This window comes from Zootoca vivipara, chromosome 9 (assembly GCF_965207765.1).
Source record: "Zootoca vivipara chromosome 9, rZooViv2.hap1.1, whole genome shotgun sequence".
In the NCBI taxonomy this organism is placed as follows: Eukaryota; Metazoa; Chordata; class Lepidosauria; order Squamata; family Lacertidae; genus Zootoca; species Zootoca vivipara.
The window spans coordinates 36596472-36618870 of NC_142592.1; the positions used below are offsets into that span (position 1 = coordinate 36596472).

At 43.8% G+C, this 22399-nt stretch overlaps 1 protein-coding gene and 1 long non-coding RNA gene across 3 annotated transcripts in view; one reads left to right on the forward strand and one right to left on the reverse strand.

The window, feature by feature from the left end:
• The first annotated feature begins 6961 nt into the window (after positions 1-6961).
• Positions 6962-22399, forward strand: part of PLXNC1 (plexin C1) — a 59918-nt gene continuing 44480 nt past the window's right edge. The window contains exons 1-3 of one of the 2 annotated variants that reach the window (XM_060279702.2): positions 6962-8218; positions 18535-18663; positions 21232-21366. In XM_060279702.2, coding sequence (XP_060135685.2) covers positions 7214-8218; positions 18535-18663; positions 21232-21366 — 1269 coding nt within the window. In that variant the 5' untranslated portion in view covers positions 6962-7213. The remainder of the gene's footprint in view (positions 8219-18534; positions 18664-21231; positions 21367-22399) is intronic. The other variant, XM_088652589.1, reaches the window with a different exon arrangement.
• LOC148684597 (uncharacterized) lies at positions 8983-10747 on the reverse strand. The gene is made up of 2 exons (XR_015945949.1): positions 10362-10747; positions 8983-9222 (listed from the first exon to the last, which is right to left on the reverse strand). It is a non-coding gene; the product is annotated as an uncharacterized LOC148684597 (long non-coding RNA).

Below are 22399 nucleotides of genomic sequence, written 5' to 3' on the forward strand. Positions count from 1 at the left end.
TCTTGTTTTATCTCTCACTCGATAAGTGAGTAGCTTGAACTGATTTGATTAGCACAAAATAATTAGGTAAGACTTGCATTTCTGGAGAGGAAATTCAGACAAGTCTTCCTTTGCATAACTGTGCTTATAGACACAACAATCCGAACCTTCAGATCAAGTGTGGTGTAGGAGACACAATGTTCAACTTTGACTGGGAAGTTCTGGATTTATGGAACTCAGTGAATGGCCTTGGAGCAGCAAGCATCTTTTAGCCTTCTACTTTATGGGGGCATTGTCAAGATAAATTGGATTAACCCCATCTACACCATCCTGATCTTGAAGAAACAACTGGACTCTATTTTACATTCGATTCCCCCCCCAAAAAAAATCAGGGTTGTGTTTTTTTTAGATGTCCAGCTCACTGACTACCTGGGTAGCAAAGTTGGGTACCTCATTTGTTGACATTTTTATTTTATTTTATTTCCTACCACACGTGAGAGGAGGGGCGAGGGAGGCAGCAATTTATTAATTAATTAATTAAAGGTTTTCCAAATAAAACATTCCTTCCAAACACACAAATGGTAGGGGGTGGGGAATCAATTTTTCTAAAATACTAATAACAACTGTTATACTTTACAATGACTTAGAACAAAGGGGAATGAGTGCTACACAGTTACCAGTTAATCAAAGTTATCAGCTGACAGTTATGAAGAATGAAACTTGTCCACTGTAAGTGACCGTGATTTATTTCATAGAGGTAGTATGCTTTGTAGTATGCTCTGGTCCATGGGGTCACAAAGAGTTGGACTCGACTAAACAACAACTCGACTAAACAACAACAGGGACCCAGGTGGCGCTGTGGTTAAACCACTGAGCCTTGGGCTTGCTGATCAGAAGGTCGGCGGTTCGAATCCCTGTGACGGGGTGAGCTCCCGTTGCTTGGTCCCAGCTCCTGCCAACCTAGCAGTTCGAAAGCACGTCAAAATGCAAGTAGATAAATAGGAACCGCTACAGCGGGAAGGTAAACGGCGTTTCCATGTGCTGCTCTGGTTTTCCAGAAGCGGCTTTGACATGCTGGCCACATGACCTGGAAGCTATACGCCGGCTCCCTCGGCCAATAATGCGAGATGAGTGCGCAACCCCAGAGTCGGTCACGACTGGACCTAATGGTCAGGGGTCCCTTTACCTTTACCTTTAAACAACAACAAGTATGCTTTGACTTGCTATCTGATTTGAGCAAACCGAAGAGAAATGGTGTACTCAAAAGGCACCAGAACTCAGTTAAGCAGTTGCCTGGAGGACAACGTTTATGCTATTTTTACCTCTATCTTTCTTTCTCTTTTAGTTTTCTACAACCCCTTTTTTCTTAGTGCTGCAACAGAAATACACAAAGTCAGGAAGTGTATCTGGTATTCCCCCGAGGGTGGCTCAAGTTCTGAGATTATCTTATCTCACCCCCATAAATCTCTTTCCCCCCCCCCAATCTCATGTTTCTTAGCTCACTGAAAGTAAGATATGCCCATACATGCATGCCTCAGCTGCTGCAATCATACGTACACTGACTTGGAAGTAAGGTTCTTTGAACTTAGTGGCATTTGCTGCAGGATCAATATGATTAAGATTGCTCTACTACGCTGTGAGTGTGGAAGCTGTGGTGCCTTGCTTCACCAGTTCAGTTTGTCCAACAGTATGAATGAAAATGGTATAATAATATAGTTCATTTGTAGGCATCTGAAGAGAGTGACTTTCAAAGCACCATGTTCCATATCTACAGACACAGAACTGAATTGAATATTGGTCTGATTATACTCTCATTCTGTGGATTTGCAAAGTGTGCAGTAAACAACCAGGAACAGAAACTGCTGACACTGAAAAAAACTTTTTTTTTGTTGTTTAAGTTTCCACTAGTCAGTTCTACCAAGTTAGGCAGTTGCCTGGCAGCTGATTCTGGGTTGTCATGAAAGGCCAGCAAATGGCAATTTAACACAGTTGCTGTGGGTTTTTCCTGCCAGGTCGAAGTATTTGTTGGATTTTCTAACTTTGGTGAGAAAATGATGTGTCTGGTCCTGGGTATTATGCACTAAAACATGGGCTGAGCAAAGGTCACCCCCTCCATTTTATATTGGGCACCACCATGTTCCCAGGCAGCAAAATGTCTTGGGTTGGACCTTATGCCTGTGACTTATACTCATCAATATTGTGTGTTGTATTTTATCTATTTTTGTAAATTGCCTTGGGATCTTAACAAATGAAGATTTGTTTAAAAGTGCAATAAATGTAAAAAAAGAATCATTAAGAGCACAGTATTGTACCCAGCTATCCACAATTTCAAGTAGCATGCCCTTGTCTTAAAAAAAAAAAAAGACCCCTTTGCCAACGTTTCTGGCATGAAAGAACAACAAATAATGTGTTTCCAAAATTACAATCCATGCAATGCTCCACTGTACATACTTTTTTGTGAATAAGTGTTTGGCAAGCAATATGAAGATGAGCCATCTCATTTGCAGAATGGGATATAACAATGAAATTCCCATGGCTGTGAGCAGAAAAGTGCTGGCAAAAATCTTCTGAAGCCATAAAACTAAAATAGTTGCTCAGGTGCCTGATGGAGGGGAGAAGAGGAAGCAGTCAGGGCAGTGGATCATAGAATTACAGAGCTGAAAGATACCATGAGGGTCATCTAGTCCAACCCCTGCAATGTAGGAATATGATTGAGAAAATTAACATTTTTTCTGTTTGAATAGGCCAAGTGTTGAAATTTATACTACGGGGCCCAAGCCACTGAGAATTTCTCCATGAGCCACAGAATTTCTGCAGAAGAACCTCTTGGTGGGTTGTGTCCTCATTTGCTATTTGACACATTGTTGCTTGCAGATGGAATGCCTTGCTAACAATGTTGCATTACATATGGTCATTATCCAAGTTCACCTCCATCGGAAGATACGGATCTGCTCCAGGAAAATATTTCATGCAGCTTAGTTGCTCTTTCATTTTCTGCTAAGTGGAGAATTTTACTCTTCTTGCTGAGCTTGCAGCATTTTGTTCTACTTTGCTGCTTGCTTACAGGAAAGAGAACTACCATGTACCATATTTAAAGCAGTCTAGCAAATATCTCTATTTTAAGTGAGATGCAATATATAAATTTTCGTTTTGAGGAAGAGGGATGCATGCTACTTTTATTCTGCAGAAAGGTGAGATAAATTGGGGAAATTTATTTCTCTCTCTGATTATTTACACTGCTCTCCTATGCACATTGAAATAAGATCCGCTGAATTCAATACTGTATAATTAATTCACAGGCATATATCCTGCCTTTGCCAATCTGGTGCCGTCCAGATGTTATAGACTACAACTTATGGTTACCAGACGTCCAAGTTCCCCAGGGACAGGTCCCAGATTTACAAATCTGTCCCCTGACAAAATCCATCCCCGGAATGTCCCAGGATTTCATTTAATGTTCCCGGATTTATATTTTAAGTGTTGTAGATTTATTAGTAGGGAATGAATGTTGCGTGATTGGTTCAATGGCACAAGACACATCATATGGGGACTTCTGGCGAGGCAACATGGCGAGCGCCACGGCAGCGAGCAGCTCCTGAAGTTACCAGGCTGGCTCCGAGCTGCTGAGTCTCCCACGGCCGCCACCACTACTGAAGGGGAAACAGGCATAGCTGCCAAGTTTTCCCTTTTCTCACGAGGAAGCCTATTCAGCATAAGGGAATTTCCCTTAAAAAAAGGGATAACTTGGCAGCTATGGAAACAGGGGTGCCTGGCGCATCAACCGGAGGAGCCACTGACCCCCACCCCATGACCCAAATCAAGCTGGGAGCGAGAGCACCCAGCCACCCAGCTGACTCCCAGCGGTGCTCTGGGGCCAGGAAAACCCTGGAGCCAACACAAAAGGAAAGGGGAGAGGAGAAGGAGAAGGAGAAGGAGGAGAGAGAAAGAAGAAAGAAAGAAAGAAAGAAAGAAAGAAAGAAAGAAAGAAAGAAAGAAAGAAAGAAAGAAGCCCCGACCTTGCCACGCCACCGCTGCTGCTGCTGCTGAGGAGAGATAGGAGAGTACCGGGAGGGCAAGGATACATGGCTGAGCCCAGGCCCGACCTCAGCCTCCCTCCACTGTGGCTAGTGCTCCAAGGGAGCAGGCTGGGACCCAGAGGAAGGTCGTGTGGCAGAAGAGACCACAGAAGAGAATATATTACTTATTTTTATTTTTAATAACCTCTCTCTCTCTCTCTCTCTCTCTCTCTCTCTCTCTCTCTCTCTTTTAAAAGTGTCCCCGGATTCAATTAAAAAAATCTGGCAACCTTACTACAATGCCCATCAGCCTCAGCCTGCATGAAAGAAGTTTTATGGGGCTTACTTCAAAGTAAACCATAGTTATGGGTGGGCAATACTGCTTCCATCCTATATTTTTTACGTACAGTAGAATATAGCGGTGACACTTTTTACTGTACAGAATGCAAACAGTTGGTTTAGGAATTTGATCAATGCCTCCCTGCCCAATCACATTCCACATTGATCTCCTTGAAGAAAGGGCAGGGTATGCGCTAGCATTATTATTTTAAAATTAGAATGATGCTAGAGGATATCAGCTATAATCCAATTGTTGTGTGTGTTGCAAATTAACCAGCTGGCAGCATTTAGAAAATAAATACCTTCTGCTCTGACAAGTGATGATCACACTTCCTTGGATGAAAAGGGTATCTAGATTAAACCCCGCCCCCTGGAGGTATTTGATGCTGTCAAAGCTGACAGTGCTAACCATTTGGGGCTAGTTCACATTTCAAACAGAGATCTCAAGATTCCCAAGAACCGTTTAAAAAACCGCAGCCATGCATTTGTGTCAGGAAAATATAGTGTCTTAATAGATTCACCACAAATGCTTTGCATGTCATGAATTTAACAGATGTCACCCAGAAAGGGAGAAGAAATGTAGTAGCTGCAGAGGCCCCAGAGCCTGGAGAGACTCCATTGGCTCCCCTGAGAGGTTTACCTTGCCACACACAGGCACCTTTCTCCTCTGACCATGCACAATGTTAAACGAGCATCATGCAAGTTTTAAAAAACGGAATGAAAATGGCATCAGGTGGCAGGGAAGCTGGTAATTAAGGAGGCTGGCCTGGTGCCTTCATTACATAGAAGAAGAAGAAGAAGAAGAAGAAGAAGAAGAAGAAGAAGAAGAAGAAGAAGAAGAAGAAGAAGAAGAAGAAGAAGAAGAAGAAGAAGAAGAGTTTGGATTTGATATCCCGCTTTATCACTACCCGAAGGAGTCTCAAAGCGGCTAACATTCTCCTTTCCCTTCCTCTCCCACAACAAACACTCTGTGAGGTGAGTGGGGCTGAGAGACTTCAGAGAAGTGTGACTAGCCCAGGGTCACCCAGCAGCTGCATGTGGAGGAGCAGAGACACGAACCCAGTTCACCAGATTACGAGTCTATCGCTCTTAACCACTGCACCACACTGGCCCTCTTTAGGCATTACTGTATGTGAAAATGTTTCTCTTCAACCAGACCTTTGGCTAATAACATTCTATGTCCTCTTAAGTGTGTTTGTGGGAGGGGGGTTATTAGTTTGTTTTTGTTTCTAATTATGTATTTTGTGCTTCTCATTTTGTTTTTGTATGTTGTGAACCACCCTGTGATCTTTGGTTGAAGGACAGCATACCAGTACACATTTAATAAATAGCAATGATCAGGACCAGAGTTGGCATAAAAGTGAAATTTAACCTTCTTCCTGCCCCTGTGATCGTAAGAAAAACCACTCTTCTGGAACTACAGTTTACTTGAAGGGGAGAATAACCTCCCCTTGGCATCTTGTTGGCCCAGAGACAGCACAGTCCTGGGCAGCTGCCTGTTGCTCAACTGCAAGAACAAGTGAGTGGTGGTTGCCAGGGACAGTCCCCTCTGCTGCCTCAGATTGCTCAAGTCGCCTCTCCCCTGGGAGATGTGGAAGATGTGCCACCCAAAGAGGAAGCGCAGGCCAGTGGCAAATAAGAGGAAGTTGCTCCTGCCTGCTTCCCTCAATCTTTGGGTGGTGCAGGGGAGAGGATTGGCCAACCCAGAGAGAGGACATGAAATGCTACCTTCTCATGCTTTCTTTCTCCCTCTGAATGTTGCCGCATGGAGGGGCTGATTCCCGCTGCTGTGCCAGCTAGTGTGTGGTCAGAGGGAGGCTGCTTCTCCCGTTGCTCACTTGTGGTCTCCCTTGGAGTAGTGCAGCTATTAAGATTGGGCCCACTGTGTTGCTAAGGAAGAGAAGGCAAATAAGTGTTATAGGGCAAGCAACTCCTCCCCCCACCCAGGAACTCTCTCTATATGCTCCTAGGCAACCTTATGGGGGACCACCACAGTGGCGGGTAGAGTCCATGAAGAACAATTTTTGTTAACTCCATCTTTATGCAATTCACACACACACACACACACACATGCAAAGCATGATCACGGCTCAAGGACTTATTCCAGCCAGGCAAGTGCACTCAATGAAGGCATGAAGCAAGACCGGCAAGGGGCGTGGCCAACAGATGGGGGCGTGGTCTAGAGGGTGTGGTCAAAACAGGCTCTGGGATAGGGTCATAGGGAGGAAGCTAATTCTTCTCTCGCAACTGGGCCCAATCCTCCCTACGACCCCCTCCCTCTTGTCGTTTGCGCACGCTCTCTCGCTCTCTGCGAACAAGGTCTCGTGGTGGGAGAGCGATTAGACCAGGACAACCAGCTGGCGGAGGGCGCAAGGAAGAGGGCGTGGTGCACGAAAACCCTCGTGTTGCCCAAGCAACCCTCCCCGCAATAATTTGGAACCGGCCATAGAGCTAAGCCACCCCCCTCAAGCGCCTATGGACCCCACCAACGTCTAAACAAGGCGTGGGGTGGGGAGCCCGTTCAGTTGAGCGTTTGTGGGGTGGGGAGACTGGGGACTGGCGAGAAGAAGCGGGCTGGCCAGTTGCCAACACGTGCAGTGCCCCGGCCGCACGCGTCTTCAGGGGGCGGGGACAGAAATTGCCGAGGGTAGGCGGTAAAGCTCGCGCGCGAGAGCCAAGTGGTGCTTCCCAGCGACGTGGAAAAAGGAACTTCTGCGCGCAAGTCTTCTGGGTGGCACAGAGGAAACCACAGAGAGAGAGGGTGGGGGTGGGAGGAAGAGGAGAGAGGGAGGTTCCCGCCCTCAGCGCGCAGCCATGGGGCAGCTGTCGGCATGCTGGCTGCAGAGCCGCCTTAGGTAGCCGGAGCGCGGCGTGCGTGCATGTGTGTGGCCATGGCCGGCTGGTGGCGAAGGCTGAGGGGGCGCCTGGGTGGCGACCTCGCCCGCTACTGCCCGCTGCTGCTCCTGCTGCTTTCTGCCTCGGCGCTGGCCTGGGCGGCCGAGGAGGAGGAGGCGGCGGCGCGCGCGCAGACCTTCCCTCAGCCGCTCGCCAACCTGGCGGTGAGCGCGCGGCGCTTGCTGGTGGCCAGCGGCAATCGCTGGTACGAAGTGGAGCCCTCGTTGTCCTGGGCGAAGGAGCACCGCAGCAACCCGGCGCTCGACTTGGTGACGGTGACGGTCAACAAGCTCCTGCTGCCCTTCGGCGACGACCGCCTGCTCACCTGTTGGACCCAGCCGCAGGGCTCCTGCTACGAGGAACGCCTCGGCCCCAACGCCACCGCCAGCGCCACCTTTTTCGGGAAAGAGGTGGTGACCTGCTTGCGGAATGGCTCCGCCGCGGGGTGGATCTATGCCCAGGACTCCGAGTGGCAGCTGGTGGTGGCCACGTCTCGCCGACTGGACGAGTCCAGTGACTTGGATCCGGAGTGCCTCATTGCAGAGAGCGACTCCAAAGTGGCCGTCGCTCTCCAAGAACGCCAGAAGGGGGTCTCGGAGGACCACCGGCTGCTGGTGGGCTACGGCTGCTATTTGCACTACGCGGACGCGTTCCTGTGGAGCGGGAAATTATTCTTTCCTTATTATCACCAAAGCCTCAGCCTGGAGCCCAAGATGCTCGTCGCCAATCAGATGCCGGCAGACCAGTTCTTCGGCCACGGCCAGGCGATCTTGCGCTGCGGCGGCGGCTTCACCCGGAGGATCCTCTCTTCCAACTACGTACAGGAGCGCGGGCTCTGGGTCGGCGTCTTCGGCTCGGCCGAAGGTCCGGCCACTCCGACCTCCACGGCCCTTTGCATCTTCAACCTCAGCCAGGTGTCGAGCGTTTCGGAGAGATGCGTCCTTGTCGATTCGAACACGATCTGCCCAGACGAGTCTGCGGAGACCTGCGTGAGTAGTTTTGGTTATAGATTGAGCGTTGTTGCCCTGCGGGATCGGAGACCAGAGGGCCGGCTCTAACAGCGCACCGTGGTTGTTGCTGGCTGGTCTGATGCTCAAGTTAGACCGTTTTAAAGATGTGAAATAACTTTGCGGTTTCCTTTGTGCTTGCAACAACCCTATAAGGTAGGTCGCGCTTTCTAGCCCACTCGGTGAGTTAATAGCAGCTGAGACACAGTGAGTTTTCTAGGTGAATAGTAAAACACATTGGCGGCATTACTCCCCTGGGTTCCTAACTATTCTTTTCTTTTTCTTACAGTGGCTTAATGTCACAAAGAGGCAGTCCGCAACAGGATTTCGCTTTCGTTTTTCTTATCAAATTATCTCCCCACCCAAAAGGCAAATCTGCATTAACTGACCTTTTTCAAGGAAACCACCAAAATGCAAAAGTCCACTGCACTGATCCCACAATAAAATACCCTACTCATCTTGGAAGTACTACCATATAAACACCTACATTTTCTGTTCAGTTACTCTCTCTCCTATCCCCTAATCTAGATATGGAGGGAGCAGTAAAAAAAAAAAAATCTCGCATGTACCCTGTGACTCTTGAGAATATTCCTGTCTTCACTGTCAATATTTATAGCTCAAGGTGCATAGAAAAAATACTAAGTAGTAAAGGGCAGAACAGGATGGTGAAAGAGTATAAGCTTTCTGTGTAGGTTTAACCATAAGTTTGAAGTTGTCCATACGGTATTAATGAATGCTGCTGCTGCTGTTGTTGTTCCAATTTATTATCTGCCCTTCACCCTAAGGTTCAAGGGCAGGTTGCAACAATTAAAATACAACATTAATATTAAAACACAATATAAAATTGTTTTTCAACAACTTAAAATTACTAAAACAAGTTAGGTGCTAAAAATATACATTACACATGTCAAAAGTCGGGGTGAACAGGTGAATTTTCCACATTTGCCGAAAGTTGTATGATGTGAAACAGCTGTCGTCAAGTTGCGCTGCAATATAAAGATTGGTAGAAAAAGAAAAAGATTATACCAAGCACCCAGAAATTCCAATATTTGGAGAGCTTTTTAAAAGAGTTAGACAAATTAAAGAAAGTAAAGCAAAAGCTACTGACCATGATGGCTATTCTGCACCTCCATGTTGAAGGTTGTACAAGGGGAGACTACTCTCGCACTTAGATCCTACTTTTGGGCTTCCCACAGGCATCTGGTTGGCCATTGTGAGAACAGGATTCTGGACTAGATGGGCCATTGGTGGGATCCAGCAGGCTCAAATTTAGAAGGAACTTTCACAGGGAATACTACACAAAAGTTTACTTATTGGTGGAAGACAGTCTCGCAACTGATAATGGGTAGCTAACCTAAGGAAGGATGCGGGTGGTGCTATGGTCTACTCTAAACCACTGAGCCTAGGGCTTGCCAATCAGAAGGTCGGCGGTTTGAATCCCTGTGATGGGGTGAGCTCCCGTTGTTTGGTCCCAGCTCCTGCCAACCTAGCAGTTTGAAAGCATGCCAAAGTGCAAGTAGATAAATGGGTATCGCTCCAGCGGGAAGGTAAACGGCGTTTCCGTGTGCTGCTCTGGTTCGTCAGAAGCGGCTTAGTCATGCTGGCCACATGACCCAGAAGCTGTCTGCGGACAAACACCGGCTCCCTCGGCCTATAGAGCGAGATGAGTGCCGCAACCACAGAGTCGTCCGTGACTGGACCTAACGGTCAGGGGTACCTTTATCTTTAACCTAAGGAAGCCTGGTGAACTTACTGCATGAGGGTTTTGGGGGGAGACCTATGACAGGGGATGCTTTTCTCTGGATATGTTGAACCCAGCAACAACAACAATTGCTCTTCACTGTAAGGTCCTAGGGAAGGTTAAAACAACAGCAAGTACAGTGGTGCCTCACAAGACGAAAGTAATTCGTTCTGTGAGTCGCTTTGTCTTGCGAAGCGCGGTTTGCCGCTGCAAAAAAACAAAAAAACCCGCCGAAAATCTTTGTCTTGCGAAACGCAGCCATAGAAAACTTTGTCTTGCGAGTCACCAAAAACATCGCAAAACGCTTTCATCTTGCGAGTTTTTCATTGCGCGAGGCATTTGTCTTGTGAGGTACCACTGTACAGTTAAAAACAAAGTAATCACCTCAAGTGCTGAAAGGCTGTGCAGATGTTGTTGTTGTTGTTTAGTCGTTTAGTCGTGTCCGACTCTTCATGACCCCATGGACCATAGAACGCCAGGCACTCCTGTCTTGCACTGCCTCCCGCAGTTTGGTCAAACTCATGTTCGTAGCTTCGAGAACACTGTCCAACCATCTCATCCTCTGTCGTCCCCTTCTCCTAGTGCCCTCAATCTTTCCTAGTGCTCTCAGATGTACCGTAGAGCAGATGTACCGTTTTGCAGATGTACCGTAACTCTATAGAAGAAGTTCAGTCAACATGAATTACTGTCAAGCCCCCTTTGCTTTCAGAGAGATGTTTCACTTTCCCACGGCAACCAGCGCACTTACTGTTGGATGAGTTGGCAAAAAGACCGGTGTCCTGCTATCTGGACATATATAAATGAAGATCTCATAATGTTGCTCAACATAGGAAGCAGAACATTGGGTTCGCAGTGGCAAGACACAGTTACTCAACAGTTTTGCAAAGAAAGGCATTTCTATTTGAAATGGCAAGTCAGCTCACCACATGCATGTGACCAATTTTTTTTAAAAAGCTTCTTGTACATTAAGTGCATCCTTTATTAAGCATTGACTTATAAATCTCTGCAACCACTCCTGGGGAAAAAAACAACAGTTTGCTGTTGTAGTGTTGTCCATTATCTAAAACAGCTTGTAAGGCAGAACAGCATTTTGTTGGTGCTGGTATCATAAGGAAATAAGAAGAGTCTGCTGGATCAGGCCAATGGCCTATCTAGTCCGACCCTGTTCTCACCAGACTCGCCAGATGCCTATGGGAAGACCATAAATCAGGATACACAATGGTGAAAATTTATCATTGGGATGAGGGTTTCCCAAACTTGGACTACAATTCCCATCAGCCCTAGCTAGCAGGGCCAGTGGTCAGGGATGATGGGAATTGTAGTCCAAAACCAGCTGGAGAACCAAGTTTGGGAAACCCTGATTTATGGATTGAGAACCTGTGACGAGTCTAGATGTTGCTGGTTCAGCATTCTGGATACATTATTATGAAAAGCAAGATGAAAATAGGTTGCCAACCTAGTAAAAAAATAGAAATACACTGAGTATGCACAGTATCACATTTTAAACCAGTGTTGTGGAACATTTTTGGCTATGTGGATCTTATTTGGCAGGTGGGCAGGACATCACATAGTTAGGACTTGAAAACACCTTGCATAGCCAGCCCGGTAGCTCTACCACTCAGCAGCTGATGGGTGTTAGAGTCAAAGCTTGCTGTAGGGTGCATGATGGAATTCCCTGCAGTGAATCCCCTTCCACACGTGTTCCAGAAAATATAACATATATTTAAAGTAAAGATAATAAAATGAGCATCTGTAACCCAACCAGCCACCCTGGCTATAAAACTGTTTTAATAAATAGGAAAACAAGTTATTTGTTTTTTACCGTTGTAACAATTTTCTTCTCAAAATGTGTCTTCTGTATCATGAAAAGTAAATAAAATCATCATCATTATTTTAAAGTGTAAGGAAGAGTCCCTCAGGCCTTTACTAGTCTGGTCGTTGTAACCTAGAGATGGGGCCCCCCAACATGGTGCCCTTGTGAACCCTGCTTGGTTCCCACCCAGGCCCCCTGCACCTCCCAATTTTTATTTTAAATTGAGGTGTGGTTTTGTTTTTTGGTTGTGGGCTGGTTGCATATTTTGTAGCTCCCAAGACCGTCCCTTAGATTGGTGCCCTTTTGCCCCAAGAGGTTGGGAACTTGAAAGGAATGGGAGCAGTGTTTGCTGCAAATGGAAAATGTTCAGGCTGCATGAGATGTTTAGAAAAGTAAAGCCTCTTCTACAGAGAGCCCTTCTAAAGATGAGCACCTCTGGTCTGCAGGCTTTCTCAGAAGTATTTCAATGGGCGTCCTTCCAGTAAATGTATTTGGGATTGCTGCCTTGGATATGTAACATGAGACTGAATGTTGTAGAATAGGAAATCACACTTGGTGGATATTTTGTGCCTTGTCTAGATATTTTTGTTTTCAAATTCCAGTGGTACCTCAGAAGCCGAACAGAATCCATTCTGGAAGTCTGTTTGACTTCCCAAACGTTTGGAAACCAAGGAACGACTTCCAATTGGCTGCAGGAAGCTCCTACAACCAATGGGAAGCCGCGGAAGCCATATCGTACGTTAGGATTCCAAAGAAAGTTCACAAACCAGAACACTCACTTGCGGGTTTGCTGTGTTCGGGACCCAAAACGTTCGACTCGCAAGGCGTTCGAGATTCAACCTACAACTGTACTTCTAACCCCCAGTTAAAGGACCTGTACAACTATTCAGAAACTTAGATTGCCACACTGGTTGTTTTTTAAAAATACTTTATTTTTTATTTATTTTTATATACCATTAAATCATAAAGAATATATCACAACAGTTTACAACAATAAACAGACATAAAATGAAACAATAAAATAATAAAGAGTTGAAAACAAGCTTGAAAGCAAAAGGAAATTAAAAACATGCCTGCTTCTGGTATTTTAGCACTTATTGTTACAGCTATTCAAGTTGCCATGGTAACTGTGCCGTAGAGCTCCACAATTGTCCTCCTCTCACACTCTTGCCACTGAGGAGTGTTCCTCATTATGTGGTGAGCATACCTTTCCTGGCTTCTCTGTAAACCGGGAAAAGGGGAAAGGGTTCTGCCAAAAATAGAAGTTGCGCAAGGAAGTTCTGCAAAAGTCCAATTAGAAATTAAACAATAACTATTTGCCCCTAGTAGTCTAGTTCACATTTGCATTGGACTTGGGGATGCTGAGGGGCCTTTGTTTCACATCCATGAAGGCAAGAAGCAACATGGTGGAGAAGGAAAACCTAAGAGAGGAACTTGCACCATATCTTGTTTTCTCCTAAAGCCCACATGAGGTAAAACAACACCTCCTTCTTCCACAAATCATCTGCAGGTGCTAGAGACTTCTGCTTTCTACAAATGCCATATGGGAGGTGAGTTTTGTTTCTTTTCCAGCATGGCATTTGTAGAAAGCAGAAGTCTCTTGCACTGATTCTGCTTTGGGGGAAAACTCCATAAATTGTATCCCATTGTTCTACACCTTATATATTACCCATAAAAGAAAGCAAAACCAGCTTTTATCTTGTGGGTGGCAAATTTAGTTGTTGTTGTTGTTGTTGTTTAGTCAAGAGTTATGTGAAAAGAATAAAACACAGTAATAAACCCCTCAAGAATAATTTCTTGGACTGCCGTATGCAGACCACATGAATATAAAAGGGTATGCTTGTAATCTGACAAGAATGTTAGCTTAAAGTTAATGAATTTCTTTTTAACATACCGTGTGTCAGGTCTAGCTGTTTTCAAAATGGGGTGCATTTTAAGCATAGCTTTCTTTTAAATAGGAATTAAATCACAGAAGTCCTATAAGCCTTCAGATAAATAAGTCTGATGAAAGATTAGCATGGTGAGCCATCTGGCCTGGCCAGGTGTTTTGTGTATACATTCAGAGAATGAGAGAGAGATTTGGCTACAGAAAGAGAGGCAATTCAGTGAATGATGCTGGAAGGAGGGATGATCTCTCTATCACAATCTGGTTTTATGACAGAGTTGTGTTACAGTTAACACATTCCCATCAACACGTTTCTCATGAATTCTGTGTGGCCCAATTCAAAGTACTATAAAGCCTTACATGGCTCCGGACTTCAATACCTTAAGGAACGCCTTTCCCCCATACAAAGCGACCTGGACCCTACACTTGTCATCAGAGGCTCTTTTCTATGTCCCTACTCCCAGAGAGGTTTGGAAGGTGGCAACAAGAGAACAGGCCTTTTCTGTGGTGGCTCCCCGATTGTGGAATACTCTCCCCAGAGAGGCTTACCTGGCACCATCATCACATGGCCTATGTTCTGTAATGTGTTTTTAATGTAGTACACCACCCTGGGATCTTTTGATAAAGGGCAGTATATCAATTGAATTACTGTAATAGTATTAGTAGTAGTATTGCAAGACCAAATCAGATCTGTGCCAAATCTTCAGATGCCTTAAATGGTATGCTATAGGCTTGGAGTATCCTGTTGCATCTTTTTGTGCCATTTAATACTTGCACAACTTGTCTGTTAGCTTCAGTGGAATAAGTGCTAGCTAAAACAAATACACATTTTATAAAGAAGGAATAAGTTTGCACACTGTGGAAGGGCTTCAGGGGGAGGACTACAGTACGATTGCAACTTGCACAGGGGTTACGTTCTGGGGATGATGCATATAAACAAAAACACATATACCTAAACAGCCCCTTTGGAAACACCCCCCCCCCCAAACCATCCTTATTTTACAAGAAAGGCAGAGAACTTTTAAGCTCTCAAGACCTGCATACTAAGGTCTGGGATGCTCTTGTGAGATCTCACAGGGCCATCCAAGTTTCCATAAGATATTATTTAGTTATTTATTTATTTATTTATACATACCCCACCCATCTGGCTGGGTTTCCCCCGCCACTCTGGGCGGCTTCCAATAAATACCAAAATACATTAAAATATGACAGATTAAAAACTTCCCTCTGAGAGCATCCCAGAGCCTGGTACCAGCAGAAGGAATTTTTAAGCTCTCCGCCTTGCGTGCCATTGATCTGCAAGATTTCAGACATTCAGCTTTCAATTGAGTAAGGTTGAAATTGCTCGGGTTAATTGTGCATAGGATGCCATCCTACTACATTCCTGCATAACTTCAATTGGACAACATTAGCAGAGAACAGCTATGGAACTTCCCCAGCCCTGTTCGTTCCAGAAGAGTTTGGACTCGTTCCCTCTATCCTGCATCCTTGCTGGCATGACTGATGGTTAGTGATGATGGGAGTCGTAGAAGAACAACATTTGGAGAGCCTCATGTCGGTTACTCATTTGGGGTGAAGATCATCCCCACTGAATGCCTTCTAGCAGCTTCAGCTGGTGGCCCAATGATGACAGGGATAATTTGGCTACAGTAATCTATTCAAAGTGCTGGTTTCCATCTATAAATACCTTTGTGGGAGTGTCTCTACACCATTCAATCTTCCTTTGAGGCCCTTCTCCTGTTTTCCCCTCTGAAGGGGGTTAGGAGGGTGTGTTCTTTTCTGTTTTTTTTTGTATGGGTTATTGAAATGGTTTTATTGAACACATTGTTTTGTGGATTTATTCTTTGTAAATTGTCTATATAGTAAGTGAGTGATAAGTCAAATAAATTACAATAATACACAGCAGTAATTGTATTAAGCTGGCTGTGGGTGGTGAGAATTTTAGTCCAACCACATCTGGGGATTAGGTTGAAGAAAACACTTCTTTAAAGCATACCTCTTTTAACTAAGTGTGACATTTGTCATGCAGTTTAGTCCCATTGACACCAGTGGGACTTTTCTTCTTACTGCAACACACACACCCCTCCAGTCCCAACTGGGGTTGTAGTGAGGACAAGGAATTAAAGTTCTGCCCTGGATTGTTTCTGTATTTTAACTTTAATGTATTAATAATATAAATTGGTTAGCGCGTTATATCTCTTGTACACCACCTTGGGATGCCACATTAAAGGTGATCAAAAAATCCTTATTAAAATAAGAACCCCTCTCCATGGCTGTGGTGGCTGGGGCTGATGGGAAACACAGTCCAAAAAAGCATGCAGTTGGGATGACTGGATAAATAAAAGACAGCTGTGCAGAGCCAAATTATCTCACCAGTGTCAACTCTGCCATCACTATGTGTAGTTTAGGCCGTAGATGCTTAGGTTGCTTGGAAGTTAATTTCTGTCAAAATTTTCAAGTGTTGCTGATGGTGTAGTCACACTTTTCTTTCCCCTCCTCTCTTTTGTAGACATGCCTTATTTAATAGACTACATTGTGTGGAGAAGAGGGGAAAAATTATTTCTTTCTTGGTGTTACAAAGTTGTTTTCCTGTCTTGTTTAAAAGTGGTTGTGAAACTTTGTACAGGGGTGAGAGCTGACAAACCGCGTATGTTGATCGCTCAGCATTCCATGCCCTTAACACTTTAGACCACAAACAGCATTGGCAGATGCTACGGGAGCAGCACACATTTTCTTGAAGTACAGCCACAACTTCATGCACACGTGTAATTAATGCCTGGAGCTTCAATAATATGGGAGATTGAGTGGCAAAACACCAAATTATATTTTGTGTTAAATCTGTGTACGAGAGTTTTTTCTTCAGCATCCAAAACACAAACATACCCATGAACCTAATATATAAAATGGTGTTATATGTACTCAAAAACATGATAATCTACCATACATCTTTTTGTAAATGTTGTATAAATGGATCATCATGTTTGTGTGTATAGTATAGCATAATTTGATATATTATTAGGGTTTTGTGTTTGTGTTGTTTTGAGTTGAGCCACTTTAAATGAAATTGAGAATATGATGGAGGGGAAAGTTGGCTGGATTCAATTTCCTGTACTCCCTCTTTACTGTTAGGTGGAATTTAAAAACATTTCTGTTCGGCATTTGATTGCTGAAATATATTGTTCCTGACAACCTTGAAATTATTTACCTGTGAGGATATTTGATCGTTTCTGAATGTTTTCTATTGTTTTGCTGTATGATGCACTTTGGTTCCTTTGGGAAGAAGGAATGTGATTGAAATTTAATTAATAAATAATTGTTAAACAGCACTTTTTTCCTAAAGGGTCCCCTTTGAAAAACATGCAGTCCCCTGTTGCTTTGCATAAACTCCCTTGGATTGAAGATTTGACTGTCTTCAGATGGTTAAAAATTGTAGGTTCCTTTGCTCTTCCTTTCACATGAGCAGGGACACAAGCCAGCAAGCCTAGTTAACCACAGCTTCTTGTTACATTCATTTTGAACCAGGGAACTGTGGTTAATGGCTCCCAATGTTTGCTTCCAAATCCTGGCTTGTTTGAAAGCTGTTAATCATAGCTATCAGTTTAGACATAAAAGGAAGCTATGATTAACTGTGACTTCCTGGGTTGTTTACCAGCTGGTGTTAAAGGTTGAGTGAAATGGGAGAGTATTAAGTTCATGCATATCCTGGCTTCTAAAGCCAAAATCATGATATCTGAATGGGACCCATCACGCCCAGTCAAATTGCTTATTGCTGCAAGTTTTTATCTCCTTTTTAAAATGATACCGAAATGCAGCACAGTTTTTCATTTCTTTGGTTTTTGGCCTTTACATTTCCCTGAATTTATAGTTCAGTTCCCCACCTAATTGTTTATTTGTGTTTGCAATTATTAACTGATCTAATTAAACTGGTCTCCACCCCCATCGTTCAGCCTGGATACTGAGGTCTAGCGCCAAGGACCTTCTGGTGGTTCCCTCATTGCGAGAAGCCAAGTTACAGGGAACTAGGCAGAGGGCTTTCTCGGTAGTGGTGCCTACTTTGTGGAACACCCTCCCATCAGATGTCAAGGAAATAAACAACTATCTGACTTTCAGAATATGGTACATCTGAAGGCAGCCCTGTTTAGGGAAGTTGTTAATGACTGATGTTTTAATGTATTTTAAATATTTTGTTGGAAACCGCCCAGAGTAGCTGGGGAAACCCAGCCACATGGGCGGGGTATAAACAAACAAACAAACAAATTTATTCCTCATTGTGTTACACTCTTTCCTGTAGCTTCCAACATGTAATCTTTAGCTAGGTTCACAGTAAATATGGACTAAAGAACATGTTGCTGTAGTTCTACAGTTAGGAACAGCTAAACTCATGACTGATGAGAAGTTTGCCAGAAGGCATAACTGTTTTCTGTATGAATGCTTCCAGTGTTCAAGTAATACATGCAGTTTGTTTACAGATTTTTCTCTGGTCTTCTGATTCATACTCTGCTTTAAAACATGGCATTTACACCTAAGATATTATTATTTCTCACCCTGATAGGAGAAAATTGGAAGCATCCAAACTTCACCTTAGGGCCGTACTGGGGTGGGGTGGTCATGTGAGTTCAGGAGAAGGCTAGGGTCATTCTCATAATACTAAACTATGGTCTAGCATTGTATCTAAACTGACCCATAAGTTGCCAAAGTTTTGCAATAATACTGTGTGGAGTCCTGCTTGAAGTGTAGCGCTACCTCCCATAAAGAAGCTTTCAGCAGCAAGTTATAGTTAAGGGAGCTTGAAAATAATAAGTTGCATATTTGATAAAATGATGTATACTCATATTTTGCTTCTGTATTTGATTTTTCAGAACAAGATAGCTTGGCCAATCAACAATGCAACTTTGCTGAGCCACTCTGATTTGGTGTCAGTTTATGCCACTGTGGTTCTGAACAAGATTGTTTTGTTTTTGGGAACAAGAAATGGACAGTTGCTGAAAGTATGTGGCTTATGGTTTGTTTCATGGTTTATTTGATGACGCATTGTGGTTGCATTAGTTGATAGAAGCTGCTTGGAATTTTGCATGTAAAAGTGCTAGATAGTTGCTATATTGGCAAATACAGTCGTACCTTGGTTTTTGAACAACTTAGTTCTCGAACATTTTGACTCCCGAACATTGCAAACCCGGAAGTGACTGTTTCGGTTTGCAAACTATTTTTGGAAGCCAAACATCCAGGAGCTTCCTGTAGCCAATCGGAAGCGCTGCTTTGGTTTTCGAATGTTTTGGAAGTCGAACAGACTTCTGGAACAGATTCTGTTTGGCTTCCAAGGTACGACTGTAACTTCTCTTCTTGTATAATATTTGAAAGATGGCTCCTCCCCCCCCCCCCGAGTCCAGTGGCATTCTACAGTGAGGAGGAAAAGTATTTGATCCCCTGCTAAATTTGCCTGTTTGCCCCCTGACGAAGAAATGACCCCCAGTCCATAATTTTAGTGGTAGATTTATTGTAGCTGTGAGAGACAGAATAACAACAGGAAAACTCCCAGAAACCCAGAAGACAAAAGTCAGAGATTGATTTGCATTATAATGAGTGAAATAAGTATTTGATCCCTTTACAAAAGATGACTTAGTACTTGGTGGCTAAACCCTTGTTGGCAATTACAGGGGTCAAACGTTTCTTGTAGGTGGCCACCAGGTTTGCAAACATCTCAGGAGGTATTTTGTCCCTCTCCTCTTTGCAGATCCTCTCCCAAGTCAGTAAGATTTTGAGGCTGATGTGTAGCTACTCGAACCTTCAGCTCCCTCCACAGATTTTAGATGGGATGAAGGTCTGGAGACTGGCTAGAATGTGATTCTTCTTGAGCCACTCCTTTGTGGCCTTGACCGTTTTTGTTTTTTGTTTTTGTCATTGTCATGCTGGAATACCCATCCTCAACCCATTTTCAATGCCCTGGCTGAGGAAAGGAGGTGCTACCCCAAGATTTGATGATACATGGTCCCATCCATCATCCCTTCGATGTGGTGAAGGTGTCCTGTCCCCTTAGCAGAAAAACAGCCCCAAAGCATATGTCCCCCTCCATGTTTGACGGTGGGGATTGTGTTCTTGGGGTCGTAGGCAGCATTCCCCCTCCTCCAAACACGGCGAGTTGAGTTGATGCCAAAGAGCTCGTTTTTGGTCTCATCTGACCACAACACTTTCACCCAGTTCTCCTCTGGGTCATTCAGATGTGCATTGGCAAACTGCAGACGGGCCTGTACATGTGCTGTCTTGAGCAAGGGGACCTTGTGGTCTCTGCAAGATGTCAGTCCTTCACGGCATAGTGTGTTACCAACTGTTTTCATGGTGACTATGGTTCCAGCTGTCCTGAGATCATTGACAAGTTCCCCCCGTGTAGTTCTGGGCTGCTTCATCATCGTTCTCCTGATCATTGCAACTCCATGAGATGAGATCTTTCATGGAGCCCCAGACCGAGGGAGGTTGACAGTTATTTTGTGTTTCTTCCATTTGCAAATTATTGCACCAACTGTTGTCACCTTCTCACCAAGCTGCTTGGCAATAGTCTTTAGCCCAGTCCAGCCTTGTGCAGGTCTACAATCTTGTCCCTGACATCATTGGACAGCTCTTTGCTCTTGGTCATGGTGGCTACTTTGGAATCTGCTGGATTGCTTCTGTCGACAGGTGTCTTTTGTACAGGTACTGTAACGAGCTGGGATTACAGGTAAAACCTCTCCCTTACAGCAGGTGCTTCTAATCTCAGCTCATTACATACAGTGCAGATACCAGGTAGCCTGCCATCTGGCTGGTTGATGGGGATCAAATACTTGTTTCTCTTATTATAATGCACATCAATCTCTGACTTTTGTCTACTGGGTTTCTGGGGTTTTTCCTGTTGTTATACTGTCTCTCACAGCTACAATAAACCTACCATTAAAATTATGGACTGGTCATTTCTTCATCTGAGGGCAAACGGGCAAATTTAGCAGGGGATCAAATTCTTTTTCCCCTCACTGACTGTACATAATTAAACAATGCCTTCTCTCCAACAAAAATATTTGTTGGCCTTTATTCAACATTTCCTTGGATCGGTTTTCAGTGAAATAACTTAAATAATTTAATTTCAAAATAAGGTTTTAGGCTGTTTAGTTTATCTAGCTTTTTGAAAAGCTTTTATTGCTGTCATCTTACACTTTTATTGTAAGCACTTTGAATAGCTGACCAAATCGAAAACATACAAATGCTGATCATTAGTCACTGAATATGCATTCAAAATAGGTCCTTGTATCTTTCTTGAGATAATAGTAAAAGAACATGTTCTCTTTCCAGGTAAAAGTATTTGTTAGTTTATCCATGCAGTTTGCTTCTTATCTGTTCAATTGAGGTTCTGCTTGCACAGTGGGACTTCTGCTTCCCCCTTCTCCCCCCAAACATGTCCCCCCCCCAAAAAAAATCTGTTCCAAATTGCTGATGATGGTGAGGAATAGAGGAACCATAGTGTATTCAAATAGGGCAGATAAATTGGCCCATTTTAACATGATAGTGATTCTTTTTGTTTCCTGTGCTTTTAGGTTATTCTTGATGAAAACATGAAACCAAATTGCCCAGACATTTTGTATGAAATTGAAGAAGAAACACCAATTTTTCACAAACTTGAACTTGACCCTGTGAATAAAGATTACATCTATCTACCATCTGGTAACAAGGTGAGCTAAGAGCAGCAGTCAGCACAAATAGTACTTCTGAAGTTGGCTTTCAGTCATCTGGCAAAGTCCTTGTTAACTGAAGTCCAGGAACCTGCTTTACGAATATGAGTAGGTGTGGTTTCTAGTCAACAGAGATTCAAAACTATGCAACTGACTTGATTAGTTCTGTGTAACTTTAGAGATTAGCTATCACATCATTTTCTTAGTGTTTGCAGTTGCGTAACTGACTTACATTGTCTTAAGTGAGTACAGAGACTTTTAAGAACTGAGTTGATGGAAACAAGAGAAAACTTGGATGTCATCAGCTTGATGACCTTAATATGATTTCTCTCTCAGCATCTATCATTTATCCATTTATCCATTGAATTCAGGAAGCACCAGGAAGCGCTTGTGAGAAATGTTTGGATGGATGATGAGTAATCACCACACAAGAGAACTCCTTTCAGTCTCTACTCAGATTAGGGAATTAATGCATACATCGCTCACTGTTGCATGTGCATGTTCAGGCACCTTTATCCACACAGATGCTTTCAATCTTACGGCTCCAAAAACTATATCCTCCTTTCTTGTGCACATTAGTGGGTGGTACTTGATAGGATGCATGTTACTGCACTATGTAGTGTTGTCTCCTTCCCTCAAATATTATTATTTCCCTGAGGTCCATTGTGGATATGTGTGCAGTTATTTCCTTGCCTGTGTATGCACTTTTTAAAAAAAGTACAAATCTGGAATATACCGGTAAGTTTTTTTCAGAATTGCACAAAAGTACAGTAATTTTTAAATAGAGTGTAATACTCCAAGCCAGATAAGATTAGGAATCCTTCATATGAAAGACTCCTACTTCCTTTCCTACCTTTTCCTTTGCCATCCACATGCAAGGGCAATTTATATATTTTAACATAGCTGCTCTGTGAAAAACAGCTGGGTTAAAAATTAAAATTCCATGAACATGTCTTTGGGGCTGATGGGGAACAAAATGGAAGAAGTAAACGTGGCAATAGAAACCATCCAGTGAAATGTCATCACACATGTT